General features: G+C 40.6%; 2 protein-coding genes across 2 annotated transcripts; both read left to right on the top strand.

Annotated features, from left to right (window-relative positions):
- Nucleotides 1-3,681, top strand: tsr3 (TSR3 ribosome maturation factor). Its single transcript, XM_035145130.2, has 6 exons — nucleotides 1-416; nucleotides 1,398-1,608; nucleotides 1,824-2,017; nucleotides 2,122-2,289; nucleotides 3,024-3,078; nucleotides 3,354-3,681. The coding sequence occupies exons 1-6, from the start codon at nucleotides 296-298 to the stop codon at nucleotides 3,535-3,537; spliced, it is 933 nt and encodes a 310-aa protein (XP_035001021.2). The 5' UTR covers nucleotides 1-295; the 3' UTR covers nucleotides 3,538-3,681.
- A 256-nt stretch (nucleotides 3,682-3,937) lies between these two features.
- pdpk1b (3-phosphoinositide dependent protein kinase 1b) lies at nucleotides 3,938-12,190 on the top strand. Its single transcript, XM_035145127.2, has 14 exons — nucleotides 3,938-4,088; nucleotides 5,990-6,280; nucleotides 7,070-7,112; nucleotides 7,222-7,359; nucleotides 7,492-7,636; nucleotides 7,757-7,854; nucleotides 7,963-8,038; nucleotides 8,156-8,224; nucleotides 8,468-8,564; nucleotides 8,665-8,838; nucleotides 8,948-9,165; nucleotides 9,284-9,341; nucleotides 9,687-9,839; nucleotides 9,968-12,190. Exons 1-14 carry the CDS (start codon nucleotides 4,065-4,067, stop codon nucleotides 10,079-10,081), a joined length of 1,698 nt encoding a protein of 565 aa, XP_035001018.1. The 5' UTR covers nucleotides 3,938-4,064; the 3' UTR covers nucleotides 10,082-12,190.
- Nucleotides 12,191-12,210: the final 20 nt, after the last annotated feature.

Genomic DNA, 12,210 nt, shown 5'->3' with positions numbered 1-12,210 from the left:
AGCATGCGCAGGTAGCTCGTTGGGCTACGGCGTGTTCTCCACGATACGAGCATAACAAACTAACCCGGATTTAAAACGTTATTAAATGTAGCTCAGGCTCATTGAAGACGAAGGCTACTTGTGTGGTGACATCGCCTGTGAGCTAGTAAAGGATATACAGACGGATTCAATACGAAACATTAGTTTTATTGTCAGATATGTTGGTGGTGTGGTTAGCTAGCTAACGTGAAAGCAGGTAAACAAGCAGCTGGGTCGTTTTAACACAGGCTGTAATCTGACTGTAATCTGGGGCAACATGGGGAGGAAGAAACAGGGCAAGTTTGTGAATCCTGACAACAAGGGCAAAGACAAACGACACAAAATGAAGGGGAAGACCTTGGAGGCCTTCACAGAAGAGATGCACACAGCTTTTGAAGGTAGCTATTTATAAATCAAATTCACGTCTCAGCTGATTTGTGCTCGTCTTCTGTTTTTATGTGTTGGCAAGTGCAATATGTCCAAAATGCTTGATGAAATACTGAAGGATACATACTTGTAAAAAAAACTCTGCCTAAGTTTCTACTATGGATCATTTACATGGCATTCATGTGTTTTAATGTGGAGACACACGATCTTAATCTATTCAACTTCTAAGGTTATGTCTAAATGATTTTGGGTATGTAGGTGTATGAGTTTGTCTATATATGTACAAATATATAAAGCCTTATTTTTATTACATTATATACAATATAGAGCACAGGCGAACAACATATTTATAGAAGTATAAGCTAATTATTAATTAATGACTTATGCAAACTTCTCACTCCTTTTCGAATATGTAGATTAAGTCGTTAAGTGTTTGATTTTTTCTCCCTCATCACTGTCTGTAAATAATACTTTTTTCTGTTTATTTTTTTGTTTCACTTGTTTGTATATTACACTTTTTTTTATTTACATGTTTGAAATAATAAAAATGAAAAAAAGGAACTGTTTAAAATAATAATTGCCATTCATGATTTTTTTTTTTGCCGATGTGAAAGAGGATCACACTCAACTCTGTTACCTGCAATTAGTGTTTTTTATTTGATAACTGATCATTTGAGGGTGTGTCGTCAATGTGTTTACTTTATGTATTAATAACAATTGGTCCATGACAAATGTATTTAAGTGGATTTTTTTTTATGATCTATATTTGGAATAATACTCGCCTTTCATGCTCTTTTCAATGTCAAATGATCGCACACCAATGTTGTCAACCTCTGCTATGGTGATATACAATAAATAATGGTAATTGTATAGTTGAAGATTGGTGTGGTTGAAGGAGAGCTGCTCGTATAGACACCTTGAACTTGAGTGAGCTTGTTGACATTCACATCATAATGTGCCCTGTGTCCTCTGTCCCTCTCGTTTTTTCCCAGCGAGTCTTCACGTAGAGGAAGGAGCGGAGGCCCCTCAGGTGAAACTGCCATGTCCACTCGCCATGTGGGAGTTGGGTCACTGTGATCCTAAACGTTGCACTGGCAGAAAGTTGGTACGCAAAGGGTTTGTACGCAACCTGCGCCTCAACCAGAGGTTTAATGGACTGGTACTTAGTCCGATGGGCACAAAGTATGTTACGCCGGCAGACAGGTGTGTTTAGTCTTCTACTGCATCAACTACACTGATCAAAATAAATGCAGGCCTGCAAATGATCTGTATGGTTTATTATAGTAATAACACATGAGTATGATATATAAGGTCAACAGTCAAGCCAGAAAATAGATAATTGATCCCAAAAACAATTCTTTATACTTGTGATAATATGAATGTGATTTAAAAGAAACCATGTTGCCCTTTATGCACAGAGCGATTGTGGCTCAAAATGGTTTAGCGGTGATTGACTGCTCCTGGGCCAAACTGGATGAGACGCCCTTCAGCAAGATGGTCGGAACTCACCCCAGGTTACTGCCGTTTCTCGTAGCTGCAAACCCCGTCAACTACGGCAAGCCTTGCAAGTTATCTTGTGTTGAGGCTTTTGCTGCAACATTCTGCATTGTAGGTGAGTGTGTGGCTTCTCTTAACTGGGATTTCTGTTCTGCATTGACAGCTTTCTGTATTCAGTTTTGACGGTGAAACTCAGCCTAACTGTTTTTGATTTTGCAGGTTTTGAAGAACTTGCAGTGCTCTTATTGCAGAAATTCAAGTGGGGGAGAGGGTTCCTGGAGCTGAATAAAGTTCTGCTGGAGCGCTATGCTGCTTGCCAGTCAGAGGAAGAGCTGCTCTCTGTGGAGAAGGATTATCTCACATCCAAACCAGAGGAGGAGGACTTTGGTAAAATCAGGAATAAATATATTGATTTCCATATTTATGTTGCAGTGGCAGCTGTATTTCTTTTTTTCTTTTTTTTTACCCAATATCTGCTGTGTTTTTGTGTTGTTTTTTCTTCATGTAAAATCTGTAGCCCTTTTTCAAAACATTATAATAATGAAAGCTGTCTCTCAGGACAATTACAGCTGAACCATGAGTAATTGCATTTTACGGAAACTGAGCGTACTAACTCAGTCTATTTATTTTGAAGGTTCTCCAACATTGGTTGTAGTTTTTTTTTTTTTTTTACTGTAGTGACTCACCACTGTAAAATTATTTTTGGGAAAAACCCTGGTTTCATTCCTTTTAGGGATGTACAATCCTAAAACACAATTTCAGTTAATTTCAATTATCTGTGAGTAAAATAATTAATTAAAAACTAAAGGTCATTGTTAGTTGCAGCATCTGACTCATGATTTTATCAACACTAATGTGATCCTTGCATTGTTTCCTCTACCGATGATCAATAATCAGATGTACTTAACTTTTATGCTGTACTTCTTTCATTTGTTTTTGATTAACGTGATTCTATTTGAATTGCTGAACAAATCAGAGACGTGGGCAGTGATTCAGGAGTCTGGGACAAGGGTGACTGTTTCCTTCATGTCTGGAGAATTGCCCCACACGGAGAAAGCTGCATGCTATTGCTTAATGTTGACACAATTTTCTTCTTGAATGAAATCATCTCTTGTCCACAGATCCTTTCGATGTTGATTCAGGAGTAGAGTGTAGGAATCTCAACAGACACCAGTGGTAAGTGCTGAGTATTTCTCATGAAGGCATTAAATGTATAACATCTATCAGAAAGAGGCAACCCCTCATACTTACTGCAAACTCTTGTCGTAATGTACATGCTTTTAAATTATCATTGTCATTTTAAAGCTGTCAAACAGTTTTTTCTTACGTGACACAACTTCTAATTTACAACAGAAAGTGACCAAAAATAAAAAATCTATAAACTATAAGATATTGCTGGTTTCCCATGAGTATGTTTACTTAGCTTATGGACCTGTCATGTCTGTTTTCAGTGAACCTGAAGATGATGATTCTGATGAGGACACGGACGCCTCTGAGGAAGATGAAGCTGAAGATGAGGCTAAAGATGAGGCGGAAGATGAGGCGGAAGATGAGAAAAAGGAAAGCAACGACGAGTCAGGAGCCTCCTCGCATCATAAAGAAGTGGAGAAGAGAGAATCAGGCTCATCACAATAAAGCATCTTTGAACCATGGGGGATTCTTTCTAACACAAGAACTGGCAAAACTTGTTTTACTCCTAAATTAATTGATTGCAATTTTGTGTCAGTTTTGTATAAAAACATGAAAATAATCTAAATAAATGTGTTTCATGGAATCAAATGAGTGCCTGCAGTCTTCATTCAATTTAAGGTGCATGGATTCTTTTTTTTTTCCACGCTTAAGTTAAAATGCTATAAAAGATGTGTAGATAAATCTCTCTGTGGTGAATTAAGATTCAAATCTAAAAACACTGGCGCAAACGCAGCCTTGTTGCATTTGAACGTGAAGAAGTGCGGCCGTGCGGCTCCAGGTCTCCGAGGAGGAGAAGTTGAGTCGGTTGTAAATGTGGCGAGGGGGGCGGACACAGCGGGACTCTCCTCTGCTGTCCTGCGTTAACATTGTTGTGGAACGACGTCACAGCTCGAAAATGAAGGCGCAGAGGCAGCCATTACTGGAGCTTCTCTAATTATTTTATTCCAAATAAATACTCGAGGGAAACTCCCATGGCAAGAGCTACAAGTCAGTTGGTGAGTGTTGCAGCTTTGACGCGAACGACGATTCGAAGCCGGTGTTGAAAATGTGGAGCGCGGCGGCTGTTTGACAACAAATAGTTCGGCGGGGCCTTCATCTGGAGAGCGGTGCTAGCCGCAGAGGACCCTTCAGCGTTACGACTCACTAGCCAGCAGCGCTAGCTCGCTAATGTTTGCTAACACAACACCAAATGTTTGCTGCGTTGATCGGGTCTGTCTAACACTTGGCTTGTTTCGCGATTGCTGCTCATCGGGAACATTTGCCGCTGGCTTGTTATTTAAACACACTTGCTGTCAGTTTTATGTTCCGCAGAGCCATTCCCCATGGCCAGCATCTGTTGGCTAACGTTAGCTACACGGGTTCGCGCTTTCGAACGATGATGCTACTTGCTAACGAGCTAGCTTTAGCTTCATCGCGTTCCACCTTTAGTTGGTAGGTAGCATTTTAAGGTTAACGTGCTGTGGCTCGACTGTCAACCCATTAACTCTCACATTGTGACATTAACCTCAGCGCACAGACTTTGAACGAGACCAAGTGATGTGCCGTGGGAACTGCAGCATGTTTTGAAGTGACTTATGTTACCTGGCTTGCTAACGTTAGCTAATTGCCTGGCTGTTAGCGGTAAGTTTGTAACTCGCTGTCAGCGATGGCCGGCATTATTTGACAAGGCAGCAGGAGCTAGCGTTAGCCTGCTAGCATCCCTTAGTTAGCTAGGAAAGTTCGCTCGGGCCTGTTGTTCCCCGAGTACGGGCGATCGGGTTAATGCTACGTATGGTTTTCTGTCAGCAATTCCATGTTTTACCAATGGCAATGGATCAGTAGATAGTTATGTGGCGAGTTGTCAACCCTACAGTCTAGTCCGGATAAGGCAGCTAAATGGCCACACCTTGGTTTTGAATGAGAAGAAGCTAGGCCAACTGTACTAACTAACGCTAACTGAGTTGTAAGCTTAATAACATAATCGCTGACTGTGTAAATAGTCCAATAAGTTAAAACAACGAAGGTTGGTAGAAGCCACTAACTATACGAAAGTCCAACCTGTCGCTGTGTGTTATGTTTGAGACCTAAGCAATAATTCGGTGGGTGTCTCGTCAGTGTTTGTTTGGCAACTGGATCATTTACATACAAATCAGATTGAGTTCAGTGAGTACACCTGTCACATGAAGGCTGTAACTTTGACGCTGTTTTTACTACTTTAGCCCTGGTGGGTGGGACCACCAGGCTCAGGAGCTGCTTCTTCCTATGGTTGTTCCATGTCCTTATCAATTCCAGACTTTGCTCCTCAAGTGGTCTCCCTTGAAATTATTTATTTAAGTCATTATATCCTACAAAGTATGGCAGCACTTAATTTATATTGGTCGACCTTGGAAAGTGAATTTAACCTACATGACACAGATCCTCTGTTCCATCTCTTCTAGAGTCATTTACTCATTGTATGGAAGAGTTTTTGTAACTTTTTGTTTTGTTGATCATATTCTATAGTTTGAGCTTTTCATTGTATCAACATTTGCTGGTCTTTTTCCGAGTATTATTGTCTTCTCTTGTTTTAGGAAGTTAGAAATGTGGTGTAGTATAACCAAACAACTGCTCGCAGTTTAAAGTGCCAAACAGAAATTCTTTAAACAAATTGTCATCAATAGTTCTCACTGACACACTTAGGCCTAAACTTGCCAGCATATCTATTGCTAAACTTTGTGAAAGAAAAGTATCCTGACTTGTAGTTTCAAGTTCATTAAAAGGTGTGTTTTGACAGTTTTAGACTAGGAAGTACCCAGATTTGAAGAAACTATTTAAACCACATATGGATGTGGCTTTTTTTCTTTCTTTCTTTTTTGAAACAAGCTAAAACCGCAATACTCTCACTAATATATTCTCAATGCTTCCTTTCTTGTTTCAGTATGATGTTGTGCCCATTCAGCCCAGTGTTGTCATCTGTTCCTGCTCGCATCCATCAATGGTAAGAAACCACCCTGACTCCTGCTCGCCACTTGCTATCCCAGGCGCAAGCAGTAGCCACTGTCCCAGCATGGAGGGCTCAGCCTCAGAGGCTCGAGCTGTAGGAGCGTCTGCCAGCAGCCAGGTCTCAGACCTCCGCGCACAGCCGGCTGTGCAGACCCCTCAGCCACGCAAGAAGAAGCCAGAGGACTTCAGATTCGGCAAGATACTGGGAGAGGGCTCCTTCTCAACGGTATGTAACTTGCATTCCATTTAGTGTTTGAATTATACTTGGGTAGATGTTGCTACATGCTAGCATTCTTTTTATTAATATACATGGATGAGTCATCCTCCGTTCAGTTGAGGTGTAATGACAAAACAGGGCCTAAGATTTACTAGATTCTGACATAAGCTGCTTTTAGACATGCACTGAACTCCGCAAGATCTTCCGTATTTTCTCTGCAGGAGGTGCTTGTGTGAAAGCAAATGTCTGAGTGAGACACTCCAGTTTCTGTGGATTTTATCCACCGCGCCTCCTAGTATAATGTCTGTTGAAATTCAGTAGAAGTCTATGTAAGAACACAGTAGGGGATCCCTGCAGGATTCACCGCGTGTGAGTAGGGGGGTTGATGACGCTTCTAACATGCGACAGAGGTAAAAATGAAAAAATCAAAACAAAAAGAAAACAAATATCTCCCGGTGAAAAATTTGGTGACAAACACGTGGAAAACACTGACAAATGTGTCAAGAGAGTTTGTGGTGACAAGAGCTCACACCGGTGTCTGTTGTCGAGAAAATCAAGTGATCGCTGCAGCGGACTTAATACGTCGCCTCCTGCTGCACCACCCCTTGTCTGAAAAAATGCAGAGGATTTGTTGCTGTTGTGAACACGTCTGTGCTGAGAACCTCCCACTGTGTTGTGCATGTGTGAAAGGCAGACTGTGGGTAAACTCTGTTGCCAATTCTCCGGATTTTACCCGCAGGTCATGTCTGAAAACAGCTTAAGTAACATGCTGTGTGTTTTCTGTTCTTTTATCCTAAGGTTGTCCTGGCAAGAGAGCAGGTAACAGGGAAAGAATATGCAAGTAAGTAACGCTGCAGCAGTTTTCAATGAATGCAGTTAATTACACAATATGAAAAAAGTTACTGTTTTTGTTTTACTAATATACTGAAATTCTCTTTTGTCTCCTCCAGTTAAGATTTTAGAGAAGCGCCATATTATGAAGGAGAACAAAGCCCAGTACGTGAAAAGAGAAAGGGATTTGATGTCAAATCTAGATCACCCATTCTTCGTCAAACTCTACTTCACATTTCAAGATGATGAGAAGTTGTGTATCCTTTTAACATGTTCAATTTGACAAGTTGTGTTTTTATATAAGCAACATAACTGTTTGAATATGAAAAAGTTGTGTTCCAACATTTTATTTCCAGTGATTAAAGTGATCCTTAACTCGCTGTTCTTAGATTTTGGTCTCAGCTACGCCAAGAATGGAGAGCTCCTGAAATACATTCGCAAAATTGGTTCATTTGATGAAACCTGTACTAGATTCTACTCGGCTGAAATAGTTTGTGCTCTAGAATACTTGCACAATAAGGGGATAATACACAGGTAAGACTTTCTCTTTGTGTTCATCTGTAATGATAGTTATGTCCTGCTTGTTGTTTCCCTAATATAGTTGTTCAAACAATATTAACTGTTTGTTTTCCCACCATAACCTAATCCTTTCAGAGATCTGAAACCAGAGAATATTCTTCTGAGTGAAGAGATGCACATCCAGATAACAGATTTTGGGACAGCAAAACAGTTATCATCAGACAGTAAACAAGGTATATTCACGTCACTGATTTTATTTATGCCATGAGTTGGCAGTTTACTCTCTGTGAGCAGTATAAATGTATTCATGTCTTAAAATGATTTATTGCATTGTTTGGCAGCAAGAGCAAACTCCTTTGTTGGAACAGCACAGTATGTGTCTCCAGAGCTGCTAACAGAGAAATCCGCCTGCAAGAGGTAACTAGAATTGATCATCATGCAGCTCATACACTTGCTATTCACTGTTCTGTTTTAATGTTTGTCAGATAAAGATGGCTTTACGTCTTAACTTTATTTATCTTTTTCTTCTCGTAGCTCTGACCTCTGGGCTTTGGGATGTATTATCTATCAACTGGTGGCTGGTTTACCACCGTTCAGAGCTGGGTAAGTACTGAGGGGATGTTGCTTTCACAGTTCAGTTAATTCTCATTAATTCCTGCTTCAATAATGGCGGATCATGTTCCATTGCTGTTTTTCCCCATTTAAGTTCACTGTTAATGATTATTTCAAGTGCAACAAATGCTAAGTGAGAGAATAACCTTGCCTCAGCAAACAATATCTCACTTATGGCACACTTCCCTACAGTCTTGTTAATGTTATTTTCCTCTTGTGTTTTGTTTATTGTAGAAATGAGTACCTAATATTCCAGAAGATAATCAAGCTGGAGTATGAATTTCCAGAGAAATTCTTCCCCAAAGCCAAGGATCTCGTCAGACAGCTTTTGGTAAGTTGTCAAATACTCTATGTAAACGCTTTGCTGGTCGTGTAATTTATAGAGCAGGGTTTTTCTATTGAATGAAACCATTTGTTTCTCTTACGATCAGTCACTGGACCCTTCCAAGCGGATTGGCTGCGAAGAGATGGGAGGGTACGACCCTTTGAATCAGCACCCTTTTTTCGATACCATCTCCTGGAGTGACCTACACCTACAGACGCCCCCCAAGCTCACCCCCTATCTGCCAGCCATGTCCGAGGATGATGAGGACTGCTATGGAAATGTAAGATACCAGTGTTATTTTTTTATGATTGTCATGATTGACGCCTTAGGTGTGAAACCTCGTACAAACCCACTTTATCTTCTCTCTCTGATCTCATTTCCAACCTTAGTACGATGATCTCCTGAGCCAGTTCAGCAACATGCAGGTGGCCCAGTCCAGCTCATCACACTCCCTGTCGCCACATGAATCCACGCCCCCAAAGAGGTCCAGCAGCAACATCGAGCAGTACATCCACGACCTGGACAACAACTCCTTTGAGCTGGACCTGCAGTTCACTGAGGAGGAGAAGCAACTACTGCTGGATAAACAGACCACTGGCAACCTCTGGTAAACCCCCCTCTACATGTTTCACCCTTATCTACCTGTTTACATGTATGTATTAGTGGCTCATGTTTAGTATCTGAAAGAAAAGTTGTCACTAATCTGGTTTTGCTTCCTTACTCAGGCACCAGTTTGTGGAGAATAACCTGATCCTCAAAATGGGTCCAGTCGATAAACGAAAGGTGTGTAAAATCAAGCCTGTATTAGTTTTATATTGCATTATTGTAGTGTTATACAGCAGTCCAAAATCATTCACCTTAGTGAATGGACAAAGTCATCTCAGATGTTTGGACCCCACTGTAGTCATAAGTAATAAAATTTACATTTTCTTAGAAGATCAAATCCGTCCAACCTTTGTATGAGGTAACTGTATTTCCCAGCGGAGTGACTTCTTATAACATTGCTCAGCCTGGTAGCATTCAAGAAGTAAAGGGGAATTCCCTGCTGTGGTGTGGAAAGTCTCTTTGGACTAACAGCCCCCTCTGTTGGTGATATAATGTTCTGTTCTGTGTGGCATTCCATTGCAGGGTCTGTTTGCTCGGCGGAGACAGCTGCTTCTCACGGAGGGACCACACCTGTACTACGTGGATCCTGTTAACAAGGTCCTGAAAGGGGAGATTCCCTGGTCCTTAGAGTTACGCCCTGAGGCCAAGAACTTCAAAACCTTCTTTGTTCACACGGTAATTGACTGTTTATTTCTGTGCTTTACACTTCCCTCCTGCGATATGTTGACACTTCCCCCTTTAAAAAATTATCACGTTAAGATCAGTTTTTAAAATATTTGTCTTCCTCTTCTTCATGTTTGCAGCCTAACCGAACATACTATTTGATGGACCCCAGCGGAAATGCTGACAGATGGTGCAAGAAGATCCAGGAAGTGTGGAGAAAGATCTATCAAAGGCACCAAAACCCTGGCCTATAGGAGTACAGTTCCTCCTGTGGCCACTCCTCTTTAGCTCTGAGGCCAATCACTGAGCAGAGTAACACCCTCTTTAGTGCCCTTCATCACCGCAGTGTAAACAAACTCTTAGAGACGCTGGCATCTAGACCTTGTTTGTTTTCCTGAGTAGAACCATGGGAAAAATACAACTTTGGATTCAGGGTTGCTTTGCTTGTTCTTTGTGCTCTCTGTGAGGCTTCTATTGCATTTTTTCCATGTATGGATGATAAGACTGCCACCATGCACATCTGCTTTTTGTACAGTCTGCAGGAGGAATAAGAAGGGCAAGCTTGTCCTGTAGAGTGAAACAAGCTTGGGTACTGCTAGGACTATCTCAAATGCAAGGACTGGTTTCCTGCTTCAATGATACCATAACACAAAATCTAGCTTTTGTGAACCAGAGCCTATCCTGTTATCTTAATTAAACCATATCCTAATCCTACATCGTATGTGCAAGCTGTAGTCAGGCCCCACTTCTAGTGCATATACTCCATAGTTGTAACTAATAGTGTAAGCTGATTCAGTCTCACACGTTTACCAAACTCAAATCCTACACATATACATATATATATTTTTTTGTCAGAGCCCAAATGTTCCCACGGTATTTGAGTTGTTTTTTTTGTCTCTTGGTACTTGCTTATTGCAGTCCAGTTAAGGTCTCTATGTAACAAAGCAGAGTGCTGGTCTGCAGTGAGACATGGGTCTGAATAAGTCTCTGTACAAGTGTGAGCCTTCCGTAGCTGTTACTGAGGATGTATTGCTAACAGGGGGTGGGTAAACATGCCACTAGCTTGTACTTTCTAATCATAACTTGCTTATCTTTCCTGCATGGCCAGTTTTGTAGCTCAGCTTTGTCCGCTTCTCTCTCCTAGGGCACTGGAGTTATAGGTTATTCAAGTTTAAAGGTGGGTATTTTTGACTGCATTGGCAACCATTGCGAATATTATTGGATGATTTGGCTGTTCTGTACCATTCACTGGCTATTTCTTTGTGGTGTGAATTCTTTCAATTTCCTTTTTTTTTTCGGTGGGATAGTCGGCTCATCTTCAGTACGTCCTATTGAAAACAAAATCTTATGTGCTGACCACCCCATGCTGAACAGAAAACTTTCATCAACAGAGATACATACACATACTATCATTCTCGGAAGCAATCACAATAAAGCTGTCGTCCCTGGACAAGGTGGCAGAACTGCCTCGTTGGGCTTATTAGCCCATATTTTTGTTTTGTTTTTGTTTTCATTCTGACGTTTGGCCCAATAGAAATTAAAGCGATTGATTTAACTTGTGCTCTTGTTTTAGCAATATGTATTATCATGATGCTTTTAATTTTTGACATAATACCTTAAGGTCCTTCCCAAAGGTCCTCTTCCTTCAGCTGAGTCTGTTTGTGCAGTGTGTGACTGGAGTATAGGTGAATAGGACCCTCAGGCCCTGGGGCCCGGGGCTCGATGTGGTTGGATGTCAGTTAAAGGATATCTATCTGATCCAAATAACCGATGAAAATTGCTGTATCTGTCTATAAAGTTGAGAAAGCACTAGAGAAGTGTTTTCCTCTAGTTAGAGAAATTGTTTGAATCAAGTTGATGGCAGTCGGTTACATTGTGTATGGAAAACTCTACCTGGCTTGTAACTGACTAGAACTGTGATGTACAGATGATGTATTATTAAAATCTGAAGCAAGTAATGCAATGATATTAGGATACAGTTTTTGTATTTTTATTCTTGTATAAGGTTATTTGATGGCTATTGTTTAGCCTCTAGTTCATTCTGTGTTATTTAAATTCTAATATATGAATCATATTTGGATTGAAGTCATGTTCAGGGGCCATGTTGTGTATGTATTGAGATGTAAAGCCTTTGAATGTGAATAATTATTGTAAACTATAATATTTTACAGCTTTTTTCTTACTATATCATACATTTTCTATTTGCTCAGTGATTTAATCATATTCTGATAATTTAATGAATCTGTTCATTCTCTCTCTGATTATTTGTGCGCTAGGTCAGTAGATGTTGAATGATGAATTTTCCACTTAATGCTTGGTAGTCCAGTAATTAAAGCATGTAGGGATTTAGGCATACAAATAAAGCCATGTGTCCTGTCTTCTG

This window comes from Hippoglossus stenolepis, chromosome 21, assembly GCF_022539355.2.
Source record: "Hippoglossus stenolepis isolate QCI-W04-F060 chromosome 21, HSTE1.2, whole genome shotgun sequence".
NCBI lineage: Eukaryota > Metazoa > Chordata > Actinopteri > Pleuronectiformes > Pleuronectidae > Hippoglossus > Hippoglossus stenolepis.
This window is presented reverse-complemented; position numbering and strand designations above follow the sequence as displayed.